The 21,652-nt window shown below is 47.2% G+C and overlaps 1 protein-coding gene across 2 annotated transcripts in view; it reads right to left on the bottom strand.

Annotated features, from left to right (window-relative positions):
- The window catches only part of RANBP10 (RAN binding protein 10), a 54,374-nt gene that overhangs the window by 22,004 nt on the left and 10,718 nt on the right, over positions 1-21,652 (bottom strand). The window contains exon 3 of one of the 2 annotated variants that reach the window (XM_084861050.1): positions 13,636-13,688. The exons of the other annotated variant lie outside the window; for it this stretch is intronic. Coding sequence (XP_084717176.1) covers positions 13,636-13,688 — 53 coding nt within the window. The remainder of the gene's footprint in view (positions 1-13,635; positions 13,689-21,652) is intronic. 2 annotated transcript variants of the gene reach the window in all.

Below are 21,652 nucleotides of genomic sequence, written 5' to 3' on the forward strand. Positions count from 1 at the left end.
ATGTCCTGTCCTAGTCCCAAGAACTGTGATATGCTACTTTACATGGCTAAAAAAAAAAAGGGGAGGAGGGTAACCTGAGTAAATTAACACTCTTGAAATGGTGAGGTTACCCTAAATTATGGGGGGTGCACAATGCAACACATGGATCCTTGTAAGAGGCAAGCAGGAAGGTCAAGTCAGAAAAGTCGATGTAATGATAGAAGCCAAGAAAATGGAAGATGCTACACTGCTGGCTTTGAAGGTAGAGAATGGGGCCATGAGTCAAGGAATGTAGGTGGATTCTAGAAGCTAAAAAAAAGGCAATGAAACAAATTCTTCCCTAAAAACTTCAGAAAGAATATCATCCTGCTGATACCTTGATTTTAGGACTTCTGTCCTCCAGAACTATAAGCCACTACTACTGTATAGCAGCAAGAGGATACTAATACAATCCCCTATGGCTACAAAAGTTATTGAGCATCTGGAAAGATTTGTGCAGAGAAGCAACACCTCAGCTCCTTGTCTCCTCATGTCTTCATAGCTTTTAAGTTATGAAGTTAAAAGCTTTTCCAAGAAAATCAGAGCTGTAATGTATCTTCAGTTGAAACTATCATCTGAGAGCCACTATTTTTCCAAACACAATTAAGAGTCTCTGTGTATAAATAGGTATATATGTATGTGTGGGAAAGGCAGCTTGGGGTTTAAAACAGAAAGTTGTTATACACCTCATTTAGTAATAGTGGTTACAGCAGCAGCTTGTTTTAGGGCCACTATGCTAAATTCCCATCCCCTGGAAAGGAAAGGTATCAAGTCCAGATCTACTCTTATGAGGTTGACAGGGGATGGTGGGTGGTAGTAAGGGAGCAGAGAAAATATAATATACTAGAGGCCTGGTGCACGAATTCATGCATGGTGGGATCCCCCATCCAACCCCTGCCTGGCTGGTGACCAGGCCCATTGGGCTGGCCGGCTGGGGGGAGGGGCCACAGGAGGTAAGCAGGCAGCAGGAGGTTGGCTGTGGGAGTGCACTGACCACCATGGGGCAGCTCCTGCATTGAGCGCCTGCCCCCTTGTTGCCAGTGCATGTCATAGGTTGTTCAGACCATCCAATCATCATAGTTGCTTAGGCTTTTATATATAGAGATAAGAAAATCCATAAGCAAATAAGAAAACTGGTAGGTAAAATGTGCTCTGAAGAAAACAAAACTAGGTAATGGGCTAGAAATGGGAGTGGGGATGGGGACTGACCAGGATAAACTGTCTAATTAGCTTACTGAGTGATGATCCCTGAGCAGAGGTCTGCTTGATGAGAGAATCAGAAGGAAGAACTTTGGGGGTAAAGGGAAAGAGAAACAGAAAGGCAGTTAGCAAGGCTGAAGCTGAGTGACAGGAGAGACTCGAGCAGAGTCAGCTGAATGTGGTTGCTAATGACATGAGAGAAACAAGGGTGACTCCCAGATTTTTTCCTGGGCAAATGGGTGGATGCTAGTACCATTTACTAAGAACAGGGAAGATGGGCAGAAGTAGCAGGACTTTTGGACACATTAAGTATGAGATGTCTGGCCGGTGGTTATCCAAGGCAGGTGAGAAGACTGGCTCATCCCAAACGTAGCAAAGCTACGATGGGGAACACACTCACTAAACAAACAGTGGTGTGCACGGAATACCTAAAATGAAGTCACTGAAGATTTTCCTACTGTGTCATCCTGACACAATGGCTGTCTGTTTTCCCTACGGGAGTAAAATTCTGGCTACTCAAAGATTAGAAAGGTCAGAACAAACACAAGAGAAAGGCATCAGAAGCCACAAATAGACGAGGAGCTGTTAAAGGGCATGAAGTTACTGTAAATTAATTCAGTCACCCCACCCTCGACAAACCTTCTCTCCACTGCTCTTAGAAATTGGGCAACCAGGAGAAAAACCGAAGGCCAAGGCTAGCCACAGTTGTACATTTTGTAGCCAGTTGTTGTCAGTCTCAGGCTAGGGTCCTACAGACTGGTCTGGCCTCTGTTAGAAAAACACACTGTAGCTATGAGTGCCAGGGCAGCCAGTGTGGCCTAAAAGTATCGTCCCTCCAAGATGGCAGGCTCTGGGCAGTCACTTATCTCCTCAGACCTTGGTTCCCTTCTCCACAAAATGAAGGGGTAGCAATTAGACATCATCATCAAAGGGCCATAGGTGTCTACTTGGGAGAAACATTCTGAGCCTCCAAACCAATCAGTAGGTATGATAATCCCCATCTGAGGGGTGAGGAAACTGAGGCACTGAGAGGCTGCATGAAGCCTGTGGGCCCTGGCAGCATGTGTAGTCACCCCTCTCTGGATGGGCCCCATGTGAGGCTGGAATGATGGACCCAGGAATGAAAACTGTAACCCTCACCACAGGGCCAGAGCCAGCGGGATGTGAGGGCCAGAAGAAAACAAGGGGACTCAGCTGCCAGGGTCAGGCCCTGTAGGGAGTCAGGACCCAGTGGCTCTGGATCAGATGATGTCTAGAGCTGCAAAGATGGGGACGACACTGACAGAGAGTGCCACCCTACTAACCCTTCTTCCCTCTTCAAAAAGAATGGGCCTGTCACTCCCAGAAATAACTGATGAGTAGCCAGCCCGACGCCCCCACAGAAAAGCCTATCCCCTGTCACATCAGATGCCAATGATGCAATAAGAAGCCAAGCCACATTCAGGCCAGCAGACAGGAGGCCCCAGTGCCCAGTTCAGATGCTCTGGCACCACCCACTTCCCCTTCCATCATCACTCAGAGGGAAAGTCCCAGTCACAGAAGTGTGGGGGTGGCTGAGGAAATGGTTTATCACCTTGGCACTCCCGGATGCCACCCCCAGTTAGTGTCCTAGAGTAGAAGACTCCCCATGGGGGTTGCCAGGGACTCCAGCATGACTGTTCCAGGAACCCACCCTATGCCACTCCCACCTACCAGGACACATCAAGAGCTTCAGTCCCTTTCAGCTGGAATAAAGAGGACTCCTACTGCCAAGTGGAAAGATTTCACATCATCAGCATATTATCACAGAACACTGGGAGGGAGCCGGTGCTGTGCCTGCCCAATAGTTTCTGGTCCTGGCCCACAGCTGACCAGGACAGAGTCCAACCCATGTCTTGCTCATTAAGATAGCCTAACAGCTATCCAAACCAGCCATCTCTCCCCAATAAATAGATCCTGGTCATCAGTGGATTCTGAGGTCAAAGTGACTTGGGTTTAACTCCCCATTCTGTCACCTCTTAGCCCTCTAGTTCTCCTGGCTTAAATAAAAATGGACATGGAACACCAGCCAACAGAAGGCACTCACCTGCGAGTTTTCATTCCCTCTCCATCTCTAACATGAGCTCAGTGATCAAGCCTGGATTCTATAGACTCCCTTCTCCCCTTTTCCCTAAGGAGCGGGCACAGGTGGAGCTAGGCATCATCCACCTCTCCTGACAGCCCACCAACAGCAGCCCAGGCCTGCTCCACTCTTTTGGTTTCATTTCCTGGGGAGGCCACCTGACTCTCGGGCACTTAGTAGAGCTCAAGAGCCATGCCCAGTGGCTCTCCGATTGTTACTCTTGAGGCTGGCAATGGAGGAAAGGAGCTGGGCTAGCTTGCTTAAGAGAGAGTGCACATGTCATGGAGGACCTCATGGCAGAGCTGCTTCTCAGGGTGGTTACCCACTCACAGCTCTCTCCCCCCAGGAATCGATCAGATAGATGCCTTTCCCATACCCTCAAGTATCTTTAAAACCCTGACAGGAGCAATGCCTGGAATAGCTCAACAGTGGATAATGGGAAAGCAAAAGCGAGTGTTTCATTCAACAAATGCTGTAGGGTGACATCAGGGAAGGCCTATCCCCATACCTACATGGCTGTTACCCCAAGCCATGGGACCAGAATTAACACAATCTTAAAACGATGCCTCGGGCAACTCTAGGACAAAGAAGCAGGGGATTCCCAGGATCCTTCTCTTCATGGTGCTCAGAATAAAGGCCATGGCAATAAGGGAAAAATGCTGAGGCAGGGAGCCAACACCAGGCGGAGCCTGCCCTCGTAGGGGCACCCAGGCCCTATCTGACACAGAGCCAGGTGTCAACTTGAAACCTGGGCATGGTGAGGGACTACACACCAGCACCTGCATGTAAAGGGGCCTCCACAAGTCACACTCCTCCCCCGCCGCAAAAGAAACAAACACCTGATGGCAGAAGAAGCCCAGGGGCAGCCAGATGAGTCTAGCTGGGTCTGGCTAGGACATGGCTCATGTGGCATCTGGCACATCTGGCAAGGCTACTCGCCTACACCTCAGGTTTCATAGGACAGGCTGGGTCTGTCATCCATGCGGAGTCAGGCTGAGAGAGTCTCTTCTGGGGTTGGGTTTGGCTTTTCCTTGTTTATACCGAGCTCCTTGTGAACCTTCGGGGAGAGTCAGTGGGCAGGTAACCCCCTGGTAATGGAGGAGCCTGTGACATTGCCAGATCCTGAGAGATGGACATGCACAAGACCCTTCCCAAAAGGAGGCTCAGACATAGTGTTCCATGTTTCCAGGGCCCTTTACAGTCTCCCTCTGCCCAGCACTAGGAAGGCAAAGGGTGGAGCAGTAACTGGTCCCCACTCAGCTCCACCCTGATGCGGCCCCAGCCTCCAGCCACACAGGAGGACACTTGAGAATCTGTTTTCAGAGACTGACAAACTCGGGTTTCAGAACTGGCCCCTCTGCTGTCGATGAAACCTCTTATCTCAAAAAACTTAACTTGCCCTGAAAAATAGCCTTAAATACAGAATCTTTACCTCTGTGTATTTGGAAGAAGAAAATAGGACAGGAAACACCAAGCCCAGGAGAAGTAATTTCCAGGTCTGACTGAGTGGCGTCATTTCAAAAGGCTTCCAAGCAGCCCTGGTATGTAGTGGTAATGCAGGTCTGCCTGGAGGTGAGGGAAGTGACCCACAGGAAAGGAACCCAGGCTCAGCTGGCCGTAGGTCCAAGGGCTGCTGGCCCAGGCAGGAGCAGCAGGGGAGCAGCGGGCCTCTTACAAGAAACAAGTTCTGCAGCATGGGCCATGGCGGGTCCTGCAACACCGGCACCATTAACCATCACGTGGACCACCAAGGGCTTTGACCAGCTACTAGTCCTTGGGCCCACCCTCTGTTCTGGACTGACCAGTAGATAGAGCCTGTTGCCAGAGATGCAAGGCCTCTGGGTGTCGACCCCATCCAGGTCTCTTCCCAAGGATGTCTGACAGAGGAACAGAGTAAAAAAGGCAGCAAGGGGGTGGGCAGCCCCAGTCACACAAACCCCAACCTATCTTCCCACGGACCCTCGTCCTGGGCAGCTGCCCGGTGGCTTTGGAGAATCTCCTGGCTGCTCCCTTTCGAGGCAGGGCCGCCTTGAGACCCCGACAGGCTTGAACTTCAGGGCCATCACCAACTGGCTTCTCTCCTCCACCCACTTGGCACTCACCTGGGAGGCTTATACAGCACCTACCGTCATTCCAAGGCCTGTTCCCAGGTGCTCTGCCAAGGTCAGGAGGAGGTACACACAGATGTCCATTGGGGCCCTGATAGGTCAGCCCACCCAGATGGAAAGAAGCATGGCTTCCTTCATGGAGACTGGGACTGAGCAACCCCAGAGAAGACCCCTGCGAAGTACTGTAGATTCTGAGATGAAAGATGCTCCGAGAGAGGCAGTGGTTAATGGTGGACAGAGAGCGGGCACATCAGCTGTGAGCAACAAGGGTACCAGCCTATATCGAGTGAGACAGAAGCAGTACCTCTTTGGTGGATGCAGACAAAAATAGCATTTTCAGTCTACAGGAAACCCACCTACGTGCTAATAATCTCTGAGACATCTACTACGCAAAGCCGCCTGCTACTAAGACACCCATCCAGGATAGGGAGAAAGGAACACCCTGCTGTTTACTGGCAGTGCCTGTCACACCACCTCCAGAGGGTAGGCTAGGTCCTCGTGAACTTGGCACAGACCCCCACTGTTCTGTCTGATCTCTGCTATCTGCTGTTGCTCTCCCGTGGCACAGGCAGATGTGAAATATCAGCTGTTTGCAGAATGTGTCCCACCCGGTTGAAGCAGGGTGCAAACACAGGGGTCAGGACACTGGGGTCATGCTCTTAATAGCATGAGTACAGTAAGTTTGGTAAAAAGCTCTCGGGGAAGGAAAAGATGGTCATTTGAACAGGATCATACTGTGGAAAAAAGGCACAGTCCTTCTGCCCCACCCCCACCCCAAGGCATGGTTGGCATCCGCTTCAGGGACAATGCCCTTCACTCCTAACCTCCAGCTGTGGTTCTTATTGCTGCTTCTTTTCCAATAGTTCAAGGAAAGTATACGCCAATGTGCCTGGGTTCTCCTTTGAGGGGTTGTAGTAATTAAAGTAATATATGCCAGCCTGGCCAGTGTGGCTCAGTGGTTGACCGTCAACTCATAAGCCAGAAGATTGTGGTTTGATTCCGGTTAGGGCACATGCCTGGGTGGCAGGCTCAATCCTCAGTAAGGGGGTGTGCAGAAGGCTGCCAATCAATGATTCTCTCTCATCATTAATGTTTCTATCTCTCTCCCCCTCTCTCTTCCACTCTGAAATCAATAAAATAAAATAAAAACATTTAAAATTACTATATGCCACACCAAGAGAACAGCTGCCTCCTCCACAGAAACGGCAAAGGAGAGTTATCGGCTGCCCAGCTCTGATGCAGACGGGCCGCCTATCTACACAGCCTGAGTTTCCCAGAAAGAAGATCTGTCCTAACCTCGCCCCCCTCGATGCACCCAAGCTTGGGAGAAGCCAAAACCCTACACTCTACCCACACCCTTCCTTTTCCTGCCTGCTTCCCCAATCCAAGGATGCCAGCCCCTGCCATTCGCTGCCAGCTCACCGATGGGTGGGGCTGCAGGTACACTCACCTGCCTGCAGATCACCCTGCCCTGCCTCCATGCCATTTAGCCAAGGGTTCTGACATTCTTGCTTAGGGCCACACCTGTTCCTTGGTTTCATGCTTAAGGAGGCCAAAAACACCTTACGAAATGTAAACAATAAAGCTTCCACATCTTCCAACAGAAACCTCTGACCCTGCAAGCTAAGACATGCCATCTGCTCCCAGGAAAGTCTGAGCACCACAGCCTCACTGAGAGGCACTCTGTTACCATCTGCCCCGCAGCCAGCACACAGCCCTCTGCCCCTGACCGCCCTAGAGGCTCCGGCTGAGCCAGGACAAGAGAACACTTGAAACATCAACATCCTGACTTTGGTTGCGTGCTGTCCTTTCTCCAAATTCAACTCCAGCTAACATGTCTCCTCAAATCCAGAAAACATAAGCACTGGAGAGAAAATGTAGTTTTGAATCCAGCTAACTGCTCTGATATATAAACATTCATAAAAGAACCTTAAATGTACAGGTACTTCCTTCGTCAGGTAGGAAAAAAATAACTTTCTCAATAACTATAGCTAATATTTATGTACCCTTTGTTTGAATCAGGCACTATTATAAGCACTACATAGGAATTAATTAATCCTCTAGCCATCCCATATGAGTTAGGTACTAATATCACTTCCATTTTAAAATGGGGAAACTGAGGCACAAAGCAGTAACTTGCTCCAGGTAACACAGCTGCCAGGACGCAAATGTAGACAGTGTGGCTCCAGAGCCAGGAACTGGTTCAATGACAATGAGCCTTGACATACAGAGAAGGGGGGATTGTCATCCCCCTACAGGTAGAAGGTGGGGACAGAGACCTCACACACAATCAGCTCCACAAGCCTTAGGGCAGTGTGGGAAGGCTGAGCTTCAAACAGAAGTCTTCTGGCTGAAGGCAAGCTGCAAGCCAGTGGGGACCGGACCCAAGATTGGTTCCACCACACTTGGCTTGCTAAAGCCACTGCACTGAGCACAACAAAACGCAGGAATGGCCGCTTCTCACAGCCCAAGTGTATCTGTGCTCACTCTGGGAGAGTGATGATAAAAAAGATGTGGTCCAAGTCTGAACAAGCCCACAACCCAGCGAGGACATGCCGGGTAAATGTAAAAAAGTCACATGAGGCAGGTGGCAAGTATCATCACAGAGATGGGATCAGGGCTGAAGGGGTCAGTCAAGGTCGCACAGAGGGTCACAGGCAGGAAGGACACGCCAGGACAAAAAGGGGCAGAGTAGGGAATGTCTGCAGCATGTTTGGGGTTCCACACAGACATGCTGGTATGTGGTGTGTGTGGAGGGCAGAGGTGGCAGAAGAAACTGAGCAGGGCCTGCAGAGTCTGTGTCCTCGGGCCAGAGGGATCAGAAGCACAAAGCAGGCAAGGGGCAGAGAGTACCAAGTGGAGAGCAGAGGCCTAAGGTAGTGCTCAATCAGGAGGCCATGGACACAGCCCGATGGAGGCAATGACAGGAGGAACAGATAAGGGGGCCGGATTAGAGAGACATTTGGGGAGTGGCAGGCAGAACCACGGGATGAGGGAAAGGAGAGCATGAAGATATCTGAGGAGTCACACCTGGGAACCAGGGTGGATAGTGACTTTCAGCAGAGAGGGAACGGTGCGGGTCTGATTTTTGCAGGAAGATAACCTCAGTTTTGGGCAAGTCGGTTCACAAAGCTCTGAGGTTTCTGGGGGGGTGAGCTGCTCCAAGACAGAGTGGAGACAGAGGAGTGAGTTGCCTGAGGGGTCCACCAGCTACCCTTTAACTGCTCTTGCAGGGCCTGGCAAAGCACACCCAACCATTCAGAGGCCAAACTAGAGTCTTCTGGATCCTGCAGGGAAGGTGAGAACTGCCTCCACCTCCTCCACACCTACTTCGCTTCAGCTACTGTCAGTTCTGATCAGGAACAAAACCCAAAAGAAACCAGAGAAACTAGTTGCCCAGGCTGGAGGAAAGGGGGAGGGGCAGTTGGGGGTAACCAGGCCAGTGGGAGAGGAAGCAGTTAGGGTGATCAGGCTGGCACGCAGAGGCAGTGAGGGGCGATCACACATGTGGAGGGGAGGGGGTAGTTAGGGGTAACCAGGCAGACAGGCAGGCGAGCGATTAGGAGCTAGTGGTCCAGGATTGTGAGAGGGATGTCCAACTACCAGTTCAAGCCTAAACCGGCAATCAAACATCCCCCAAGGGGTCCTGAATTGGAGAGAGTGCAGGCTGGGCTGAGGGGACCCCTCCCCATCCATGCATTTCATGCACCGAGCCTCTAGTTTTTCTATAAATTAAGAAAATCATATGGTCAAAGCAGAATATACTAAAAGTGATGCCACAAGAAACAGTTTATTTGAACAAGCTAACAAAAGAGGAAGGGAAAGCCTTCTAAAAACTTGTAAACCCTACTGTCCTCTCTAAAAGACCAACTGGCCCTGATGGATCCACTGATAAATTTTTCTAAACTTGCAAACAGAAAGTTATCTACCTATACAACCATGAAAATAAGGAACTCCTCCCAATGACCTGGTAGAATTCTTCTCAACTAAAACAGACACATGGAGTTATCTCAGTATACACACCCATAGGAATTTATAAACTTAACTGTCCACTTCTGATTAAATGCTTCCAATTAAATATTTCAGAATAAAGAACAGGCCGAAACCAGTTTGGCTCAGTGGATAGAGCGTTGGTCTGCGGACTGAAAGGTCCCAGGTTCAATTCCGGTCAAGGGCATGTACATTGGTTGCGGGCACATCCCCAGTGGGGGGGTGCAGGAGGCAACTGGTCGATGTATCTCTCTCATCGATGTTTCTAGCTCTCTATCCCTCTCCCTTCCTCTCTGTGAAAAATCAGAATAAGGAACAGGAGTCTTTTCTATAGCCACCTCCTGAAGTCCTCTGACATGCTCAAGCTCTTAATAGTTCTTACTGCCCAGGAGCCCCAGCCCAGCATCAGCCCTTCGGGAAGGCCTCCTCCACACTACTAGTGCACTCCCAAACTAGATGCTTATTAGCAAACCCGATCACATCTGGTCTATGCTCAAAACATTCCTGCAGCCCCCACCCCCTAATTCCTACATAACGAAGTCCAAGCCCCTTGACATGGGACACAAGATTCTTTCCTCAACTGGCTCGCCTGACTGTCCCCAGGAAGCCAACCTACCACACTAGACACTTAAACGGCTTCACTCTTAGAGGCCTTACAGTTCCATCACCCAGAACCACATACCAAACTCCTATCTGCCCCTCAACACCAAGCTGAAACACCACTGTGAGGCTGCAGATCACCCCCAGCACAACCCGCCACCAAACACACCTGCATTTATCAAGAAGATACATCAACCCTCAAACATCTCATCTAAGGCTAATACCAAAATCTCAAATTCTAGACCCAGCCTAGCCCATCACCATCACTAACCTCCCACCAACAAACAGCCAAACAGTCCAAATAGCCTTCACCTCAACCAAGAGCCTCTTGGAAATCAGAAGCAACTAGCAAGAAGACTTTAGCTCTATCATCCTCCATCTCACCTCCCCATTGAAATACATGCAAGTAGTTTCAGGTCCCACTGTTTATGAATGATGATACTTTCTGTTTTGAAGAATATATGCTCATTAAAAAAAAAAAAAAAAAAAAAAAAAAAAAAAAAGAAAAGAAAAGAAAGAAAAAGAATTCTGGCTGTTAGCTCAGTTGGTTGATTAGAGTGTGATCCCGATATGCCAAGGTTGCAGATTCAATGCCCAGTCAGAGCACATACAATAATTAAACAATAAGTAAGTGGAACAACAAATTGATGCTTCTCTTCCCCCCCCCATCCCTTTCTTCTCTCCCTCCCTCTCTCTTTTGCTCTCTCTCTCTCAAATCAATAAATAAAAATTTAAAACTGTTTTTAAAGAAAAATAAAGAGACCCCAGGAGATGGAAAGCACCAAAGGGTATTCTGATCTTCCCAATCCAGCACTGGGATGAACAGTGGCAGGCCTACCCTCACTCCTTGGAGAAGTCCTCCCCTCTATCTCTACATCTATCCCATGCCAGGTTTCCCAGCCAAACTGCCCTGTATCCTAGGGAGAATCCCTATATGGATGCAATCTGATTCATGCTTTCCACCTTAAGGAAAAATCCGGGAGATGATCACATATGGCAGGAAGGAAACCCTCAGGAGCTGGCACAGTGAAAATGAAGACAGGTGCAATACCCACAGAATACTGAGGCCTTTTTCTCTTGCCAAAAGAAAAAAAAAAAAGCAAGCCCTGGGAAGGATGTAAAAAAAGTGCCACCACTCCTGATGTGTTAGTGTGGGTCAAGCACCGCAGCCATTGTCTCAAAGCACCTTCTCCCCATAGCCTACCCCCTGTACCTGCACAGGGTCTGACTTCACAACGGCCTAATGAATTTCCTACAATTCTGCATTAACTATGTCAAAACACAAAACCAACAGCTAGCCTCTGACCGTCCTAGAGCCCCATCTTATAACCAAGGCAAACAGATGAGGAGCCAGCCAGGGATTTAGATCACCCTGAATCTCGAACCCCTCCCACTTCGTCTGCTCCACGCTATGGATCCCAAATCCATGGGGTAAGCGCAAACAGCTCTCACTAAAGAACGAGCAAGTGGAACTCAGGTATCAAGCTTAGCACATGGTAAAAGACTGCATTTCAAAACCACTTGAAAAAAAAGTGTGAGGGCTTCTTAATGCAGGGGCATTTGCTTTTGTTTAATTTGTCTTAATTTCACTATTATTTTTTAAAACAGAAAATATATTACAAGAATGAAAATCTGAATGCTTCAAGAGTGAAAAATTTCCTTTTCAGTCCTATCCCTAGCTACCATCCTTTCCCAAAAAACAATCAATATTACAAATTTTTCTGTAGCTTTACAAAGATATTCTGTCTATGCATGCACAAGCAGAGACAGATATGTTCATTTCCCTCTCTTTTTTCACATTTGGTAACATATTATACACTGTTCTATATTTTTTTAAATATATTTTATTGTTTTTTTAGGAAGAGGGGGAGAGAGAAGTATCAATTGGTTGCACCTGACCGGAGATCGAATCCACAACCTAGGTATATGCCCTGACCAGGAATCGAACTGGCAACCTTTTGGTCCATGGGATAATATTCATCCAACTGAGCCATACCAGCCAGGGTGCTTTATATTTTTCATATAACAATATATCTTACAGATTACTCCAACTCAGTACCTAAAGACCCTCCCCATTTTCTTATGGCTGCATGGTATTCCTTTATGAAGATTACAAAAAATTATTTAACTAATGTTCAGGGTTGCTTCAAGTGCCATCCAATTACAGATGATAAACATTTTTTTATAATAAGCATAAAAGCCTCTTTCCTCCCTCATCAAAGTGTGCAAAGACCACACTTAGAAAAGAAAAAGCTTGCCGAGATCGGTTTGGCTCAGTGGATAGAGCGTCGGCTTGGGGACTGAAAGGTCCCGGGTTCGATTCCGGTCAAGAGTATGTACCTTGGTTGCGGGCATATCCCCAGTGGGGGGGGGGTGCAAGAGGCAGCTGATCGATGACTCTCTCATCGATGTTTCTAACTCTATCTCTCTCCCTTCCTCTCTGTACAAAATCAATAACATATATATTTTTTAAAAAAAAAGAAAAGAAAAAGCTTAAGAGTCAGTTGATGAGAAATCATTTCCCTAACCTCTTTGTTCATGAAAAGGCAGAGCTATGGACACTATAGACACATCTAGTCAGCCGAAGCCAGGGACTTGTATAACCAAGATCACAGCCACATGTATACAGAGACTAACCATGCCAAACACATTCTGATTAATAGCAAAACGCCAATTTTCACCCAGATCTACGTAAAAAAAAAAAAAAAAAAAAAAAAAAAATCTTTAAAAAGTCACATTCCCAACAATTTGTTGACTCCTGAACAAGTCTAGTATTTGAGTATTTGAAATTAGTCTATTGGGAAAAAATCTGAAAAGATATAAAGTTTAAGTGATGTTCCCTCTTTGGAAAAAAACAGCTGCCTTCTCTGTGTCACAGACACAAAAGTAGAGAGGACCAGGGCAAAAAGACAGGGACTTTGCCTGTCCCCATGACATGTGAGGGCAGATTGCACCATGTACCTTCTGCCGCCCAAGGGACAAATGGACTTAGGACCATTTTCTGGGACCCACCAGCTTTTGCTGGGGGCTTCTTTCCCCTCAAATGAGCTCAGCCTAGGACTGGGCATGAACCACTGGGCAAAGAACAGCTGAAAGGGTGCCTGATGGTGGAGGAGACACACCTGCAGGGCCCAGAGCCGCCCACAAATCAGAGACTGCTTCCGACCCAAGTCTCGTGCACATCCGCCCATTTATTAAGAAATTGCCTCACCATGTTCCATGTGGGAGGCCACATAAAGACTTTGATCTTTAACATGGCGAAGTAACAAAGGAGCCAGTGCTGGCAGTAGTCTTACTCCCCGTCTATGCCTGAGTGCCAGGCCGGTTAAGCAAAGGCCAATGGGAGTGAAGGCTACTGAGGTGTGTCCCCCACTGACAACAAGCTCAGGTCACTGGTTCTGACTGCAAACAGTTCAAATTCCATGAGTGACAATCACTTGTCAATTAATTGTTGGAATGGAAGCCCACACCATCCTGGCCCAATGGCCACCTTTTAGAACCCTCTAGCCAATGGCTTGGCTTGCAAAGTCCTCTCCAGCCTCTTGGCTTGCCACCATGACTCTCAGCACAGAATGGATCAGGAGAGCAGCACAAATGATCTCCTAACCAGTGACTCACCAGGAAGTCTGTTCATGTTGACACCTTGAGCCGAGAGTCCTATTCCCATGTACCTTCAAAAAAGCACACACACAAAAGTTTGGTTAACAAATGATTATGCAATTCCCTTCTCAAATACGTATTGGAAAAAAACACACACAGAAAAAATAGGAGAAACAGTGAATGTAGAGACTCTTTCAACATACTAGTGGTTCTTGGAGAACCTTTACATTTTGATTTTCCAATGGAAATCATCTCAATGTCTTAAGCAGCTGAAGAATCAGGAGGTAGTACCTGTAACCAGGAACCACTGGCTTCAAATTTCAAAGGGAAGTTTCCTGAAATCACTGCTTCCATTCCCATTGTTTCTGGCTCCAGCTGAGGTGGCAGAATCTATTCCCAAGAAGTGCTTACTATATAGTAAAGTAAGTGGCTCAATCTAGTGAAGTGTTTGGCAGAGCAATGCAAGATCAATGCCACAGGGACAAGCCACTGTGCAGCAAGGACCAGGACATGGAAAAAGCACAGCCAGGCAGTCTCTACAGGATCTTCAAGATCCTCATAGAGAGCTTCTTCTCATACCCTCACCCCATAAACACTGCTGGCCTCCCCAATCATCCCAAAATAGGGGATAGTGATGTGTGAGGCCCGAGACCCACTTTCTCACTCCTCTCATCCTAGGTGCCTGAACAACTAAGCCACCCACAGCAAGGTAGGGCCCAAGCTGGGCATTTCTGCCAAGCATATCTCAGTGCACCCAGAAGAGTGCAGGCCAAAAAAGGAAATGAAATTTTTTTAAAATCTAAATGTTTGTAGTGCACAAAGAAATGGTGAGGTATTCCCCCCCCCCCAAAAAAAAAACCTTAAAAATAAGAGAAATAAGTCATCATCTTCTAAGAATAGAATACAAAATTAACACACAAAAAGTAGTTGTGTTCCTGTACACTATCACTGAACAATATATAAAGAAAATTAAGAAAATAATTTCAGCGCTGGCCAGCATGGCTCAGTTGGTTGGGCGTCATCCCACGAAAGGGTTGCTGGTGTGATTCCCAGTCAGGACGCATGTGGAGAAGTGAGGGGGTGTGCAGGAGGCAGCTGATCAATGTTCTGCTCTCACCTCAAACCCAAACATCCAAGCACAAGAGATGGAACCTAAGTTTACTGGCCCCAACCCTATGTCTTATGTCACAGTGGACAGAACAGATGCAACGTCTGCCACCCACCTCAGGATGCAGGCGCTACAGGAAGAAGCTCCAGCCATCAGAGAAAAAGCAGTCACAGCAGTACTGGGCACATAACGGACCTTCAACAAGTCCCTGAGGTTTGTCCACTTGCGGGCTGGTGAAGAACCTTATCAGCAAAGTCACAGGCTCTCCCCCAGCCACATTTCTAGCTGGAACCTCAGTTTCTAGCTGCTATGAGGTCATAACAGAGCTATGGGACAGATAAGCGAGCCCTGAACTCAGCTGCAACACCCCTAGTATTATTCCCCCCTCTTACTGCCACTTGACTTTAGAGCTGTGAGATGAAAAGACTTACAACCACAAAGCAAGTAACATCCAGGCAGAGGGAAGTTCACTTCTCCATCCACTCAAGAAAAATATAAGCAAACCTGAAGTTTCCTCTCAATCAGCAATGGGTAATGTGTAATGCTTTGCTAAGTTCTGGACCAATGTGGTCCCAGCTCTCCAATATGCTGCCAAGAATGAAGCAAAACAATAAGGAAAGGCCATACAAAAACCCCAAACCCAAGAATGTTCTCCTGGACATATACAGCAATACCTCTGCATCTAAGGAGCAGAAAGAATGATGTTAGAAAGTCACCCTGACACTATTGCTCCTCTGTTAATCTCTGGTGGCACTTGAAAATACATGGGTTGTTGGGAGCTGTTGAGTCCTTACTAAAGTTAAATAATTCAGTAAAAATATGTGTGATAAGAGACCCTTGCAATCATTCACCCATTCCACAAAGATCCTCTGTGCCTAGTATGCTGCTGGGAACACAAGGGTGGAAGCTTGGAGTCAGTCCCTGTTCTTCAACAGTTTCCAATGTCAAGTCAGGGGCAGGCCAGAGAATCAGGACATACTGACCTGGGGATTCCCAGAGGAAGTGAAGGCTGAGCCAAAACCTGGTAAAGGAGATGAGAGGATAAAGAGGAGTGTATTCCATGTAGAAGCAGCAGAATGTGCTGAGACACGGAGGCAAGAAAGCAGTCCCACGGTCAAGGGACTGAAGGAAGTTCAGTGTAGCTGGGTCATACCCTGGGCAGCCCTAAAAAGAGCCAAAGCTGAAGCAGGAAACAGAGGAGACTGAAGCTAGCCAGTCTGCAAGCTTGCTTAAGGAGACTGAGTTTCAGGGGAGGTCAAAGAGAAGCAAAAGTGGTTCAGAAAGGATAGAGCCAATCAAATAGTTGATATTTGGAAACGGGATTGAAGAGGCAAAACTGGAGGCTTCCAAAATCATCCACTGGAAGATGATAGGGTTGGACAGGCCGGGAGCAGTGGGAATGGAGAGACATGGAAAAGGCCAAGTACTCTTGAGAACATAGTGAACTTGGGGACAAAGCTGCCCAGGACACTGCCCAACACAACGAGCCACCAGAGAAAGGGCAATTCTCTGAGACCCACGTGGAAAGTCTGGAGCCCAAGTGCTTAGGCAGTCAGTTGGTAAGTAGCAGCCTTTCTCCAGCTCTGCTCTAGCCCTGACATTTACACTCTGCACAAACATCTGAACAGGAAATACACCTCCATCACAGCAAATATATCACACAGACCCAGATTCAAATCTAACCTCTGCCTCTGAGTTTCCATTTGTCCAAGGGCACATGACATGGTCCAGAGAGCCCTCAGTGCAGCCACGGACCAGGATCAAAGGAGCACCTGATCAGAGCTGGAGGGGCTGCTGTTGGGTGACTGTCCATTAGTGCATGCGCTGGAGGCTCTTCTAGCATCGGAATCTAATAAAGGAAAGCAAGTCATTCTCGAAGACCTGGATCTTGGAACACCTAAAAACAAATGCCTGGCCCTAGCTGGTCTGAGTCAGTGGATAGAACGTCAACCTATGGACTGAAGGGTCCCAGGTTCAATTACGATCAAGGGCACATGAATGGGTTGAAGCCTCAATCCCCAGTAGAGGGTGTGCAGGAGGCAGCTGATCAACGATTCTCTCTCATCATTGATGTTTCTATCTCCCTCTCCCTTCCTCTCTGAAATCAATAAAAATACATTTTTTTTAAAAAAAGAAACTTGTTATCTTTTAAAAAGCCTGTTTACTTGGGATTGCTGAGCTGAAAGGAAGTGAGCATTTGTTTCCTTCTTGATAACAGATCAGGTGGTGCTAAGAACCACTAACCTAACATACAGGCTGCCTTGGACGCCTGGGAGTGAGGCAACAGGGGCACTCACCCCCAAGCAGGTGACTGGAATAGACAAAGCTAAACTTCCCTACACTTCACGTCTCCATCAGGGCTCTTTCCTCTTCTTTGTGCTTTCTTTCTTTCTTTTTTACTTTAGAGAGAGGAAGGGGGGAAGAAAAGGAGGGGAAGAGAGGAAGAATGAGAGGGAAACATGGATATGTTGTTCCACTTATTTATATACTCTGGTTGATTCGTGTATATGCCCTGACTGGGGATTGAACCCACAACCTTGGCTTATCAGAACGATGCCCTAACCAACTGAGCTACCTAGCAGGGCAGGGCTCTCTTTTCAAGCAGCAGGATATATCCGAGGAGCTTAGGGAGAAAATTATGTAGTCCCTCTAAAAGCAGCAATATGGAGAAGAAATACCATGTGGCAGAGAGGTGAGCAGCCAGTGAGTCTAGAGAGACAACAGATGAGCTCTTCGTGGCAGTGAGGCCATGAGTCGGCTCTACCTTCTCAATTTCGACCCTTCACTGCCAAAACCACAACACACGCTGAGTTAGAAGAGTGACTCTGCCTCCTTGTTGGGCTCCAGAGAGAAGACGGCAGCAAGCGGGTGCTGCTCAGGCCAAGTAGGTTTCAGATCCGCCACAGATCATATAATACCTTAATAATAATAATTAAAAAAGATCCGCCACAGATCATATAATACCTTAATAATAATAATTTAAAAAAAGATCCGCCACAGGGCAGTGGAGGAGCAGCAGCATTTGCAGCAAAGGCCCTTGGCTGACCAAACAGCCAGGTCCAGCCCGAGGCTCTCACCATCCACTGCAGCCAGCAGGCTGAACTGGGGCCACGGAGAAGAACCTGCCTGGTGGCTTCTAGGGCCCATACTACCCTCCACCCCCTCTGCTGACTCTCCCACTAAAGCAACTGTCTGCTGAGCCCACTGCAGTCATGTGGAGAAATGTGAGCACACTTGTCAGCTTGGATTCTTCTTATTTTTTTTTTTTCCTCTTTGGTTTTATAGATTTTCTACAAGTTACTTTGATAGTCATAGAAAAATCATTTCTGCCGAAACCAGTTTGGCTCAGTGGATAGAGCATCGGCCTGCGGATTGAAGGGTCCCGGGTTCAATTCCGGTCGGAGGCATGTGCCTTGGTTGCGGGCACATCCTCGGGGGGGGGGGGGGGGGGGGGGTGCAAGAGGCAGCTGATTGATGATTCTCATCAATGTTTCTAGCTCTCTGTCCCTCTTTCTTCCTCTCTGTAAAAAATTAATAAAATATATTTTTAAAAAAAGGAAAAAAGAAGACATAATGTAAAACTTTAGAAAGAAAAAAAAAAAAGAAAAATCATTTCAAAAGTCAGCTGATGGCTGCATAGAGGCTGTTGGCTCTCACCCATTTCTGAGCCAAAGGGCTACACTGGGGTACCTGGCCTTCACGGTCAGCTCCTCAGTACACCCAGTTCCCTGAGCCTGGATAAGAGGGCAGACGAGTGAGCCGCAGGAAATGGTCAAAATCCCTGCTCAGTGGAGGAGCTGGCGCTCCGGTTCACGAGGCACCTGGACATCCCAAGCGCGACCCAGAGCACGCACTCAGGGGATCCCGCTGCAATGACACAGGATCGACATAGCTCCAACTGACGAGAGATTCTTTCCCAACCCGGCAGGCCTGGTGATGGACAGAGGACAGGACCTCAGAAACTGGGCCTCTGGACTTTCACACCCTCCAGAGACACAGAACAAGGCATAGGGGGAGGAGACCACCGCTTGGCTGTAATTCCCCATTCAGTCCTCCTGGCATTCATTCCCTTCCTGCCCCCTGAAGAGAAGCACCTGAAGAGTTTTAAAGTGACAGCAGGGGTCTGGAGACACCCGACTCTGAAGCCTGGCCTCAGACTCTCCAGCCTAATTCAGTATTGTGGGCCTTGGATTTCACTCCATATCTCAGGTTCCTTATCAAAAGAGGAAAGATTGGACTAATTGGCTCCTAAGCTCCTTCTCAGCTCTGAACAAGAGACTTCAATTCTTGGCAGAATGTCTGTGTACTGTTGCAAATGTGATATATATCCAGGTGCCAGCCAAAATGGGATAGACCTAAAACAGCAATCAATGCCATCAAGAAGACATTAAAAGAAAAGAGGAGGCCTGGCTGGTGTTGCTCAGTGGTTGAGCGTCAACTTAAGAACCAGGATGTCATAGTTCGATTCCTAGTCAGGGCACATGCCTGGGCTGTGGGGGGCACAGAAGGCAGCCGATCAATGATCCATATCATTAATGTTTCTATCTTTCTCTCCCTCTCACTTCCTCTCTGAAATCAATAAAAATATATTTTAGCCGAACCCGGTTTGGCTCAGTGGATAGAGCGTCGGCCTGCGGACTGAGAGGTACCAAACAAAATCCATGTACCTTGGTTGCGGGCACAGCCCCAGAGGGGGGTGTGCAGGAGGCAGCTGATCAATGTTTCTCTCTCATCGATGTTTAAAATAAAATTTAAACATCGATGAGAGAGAAAGAGAGAGGGATAGAGAGTCAGAAACATCGATGAGAGAGAAATATCAATCAGCTGCCTCCTGCACACCCCCCTCTGGGGACGTGCCCGCAACCAAGGTACATGCTGTTGACCGGAATCGAACCTGGGACCCTTCAGTCCCCAGGCCAACGCTCTATCCACTGAGCCAAACCAGTTAGAGCAATAAAATATATTATATAAAAAAGAAAGGAAGGAAGGAAGGAAGGAAGGAAGGAAGGAAGGAAGGAAGGAAGGAAGGAAGAAAATTCAGGCCACGGTGGGTAGCTCAGTTGGTTAGATTATTGTCCCAAGGATGCAGGTTGGATCTCCAATCAGGGCACATAAAAGAAGCAACCAATAAAAACATAAATAAGTAGAACAACAAATCAGTGTTTCTGTCCCCCCACCACACCCCCTGCTTCTTCTCTTACAAAAAATAATTAAACAGCTGTACTCAGCTTTCTTACAAAAAGAAAGAAAAAAGCTCTAGCCGGCGTGGTTCAGTGGGTAGAGCATCAGCCTTCAGACTGAAGGGTCCCGGGTTCAATTCCAGTCAAGGGCATATGCCCACGTTGCAGGCTCAATCCCCAGTAAGGGTCGCGCAGGAGGCAGTCAATCAATGGTTTTCTCTCATCATTGATATTTCTATCTCTCTCCCTTTCTCTCTGAAATCAACAAAAATATATTTTTTAAAAAGAAAGAAAAAAAGGAAATTGCAGACCAGTATGCCTTAAGACTAAAGATGCAAAAACCCTCAATAAAACAGTACCAAAAAAAATCTAACAACATCTTAAAAGGATTACACACCATGACCAAGTGGGACTTATCCCAGGAAAGCAAGGGTAGTTTATAATAAACCACATTAAAAGAACAAGCAAAAGAAATCCACATGATGATCTCAATGGACACAGAAAAACACTTGACAAAATCCCATTACATCCTTATGATTAAAACACTCAGAAAACTATGACTAAAAGGGAACTTCCTCAACATGACAAAGGGCATTTATGAAAAACCTGCAGCTTACAATCTCAATGGCAAAAGATTGAAAGCTTTCCCCTAAGATTAGAAACAAGACAAGACTTTTCACCACTGATATTCAACACTGTACTGGAAGTTCTAGCCAGAGCAACTGGACAAGAAAAGAAACAAAAGGCATCCAATTGAAAGGAATAAGTAAAATGATCTCTATTTGCAGATGACATGATCCTATATATAGAAAATCCCAAATACAAAGAGAGCTTCCAAGAGCTGATAAACAAACTCAGTAAAGTCACAGGATACAAGATCAACATATGAAAAGCAGTCATGCCCAGCTGGTGTGCCTCAGTGGTTGAACATCGACTCATGCACCTACCTGGTCAGGGAACATGCCTGGGTTTTGGGCTCAGTCCCCTGCACATCCCTAGGGGGCATGCAGGAGGCAGCCAATTGATGTTTCTCTCTTTCTCTCTCTCTCTCTCATCAATAAAGTCATATTAAGAAAAATATATATATACATATATATTTCCTCAGGTGAGGATCAAAAAATATATAACAAGTATTGGTAAGGATGGAAAGAAACTAGAACCTTCATACATTGCTGGTGGAGATGTAAAATGGTGTAGCCACTATGGGGAAAAAGTGGTTTCTCAAAAAGTTAAAAAAAGTAGCCAAAACTAGTTTGGCTTAGTGGATAGAGCGTTGGCCTGTGGACTGAAAGATCCCGGATTTGATTCCGGTCAAGGGCATGTACCTTGGTTACAGGCACATCCCCAGTGTGTGTGTGTGTGGGGGGGGGGGGGGGGGGGCGGGGATATGCGCAAGAGGCAGCTGGTCAATGTTTCTCTCTCACCTACGTTTCTAACTCTCTATCCCTCTCATTTCCTCTCTGTGTAAAATCAATAAAATATATTAAAAAAAAAAAAAAAAGTGAAACAAAGTAAACAAAGAAGGATCCAGCTATGGCAAAGTTCTTCACACCGTTATTCACAAGAGCCAAAATATAACAAAAACCTGTGTCCATCAATAGATGAATGGATGAACAAAATGTGGTATTAACACCCTATCTAATAAAGAGGAAATATGCTAATTGACCATCACACTCACGAGGATGAAGGTGCCCATAGCCAATAAGGAGGGAATATGCTAATTGACTACCACAAACTCAAAGATGGT

Source organism: Pipistrellus hanaki (assembly GCF_964339955.1).
Source record: "Pipistrellus hanaki genome assembly, chromosome: 15".
Classification (NCBI taxonomy): domain Eukaryota; kingdom Metazoa; phylum Chordata; class Mammalia; order Chiroptera; family Vespertilionidae; genus Pipistrellus; species Pipistrellus hanaki.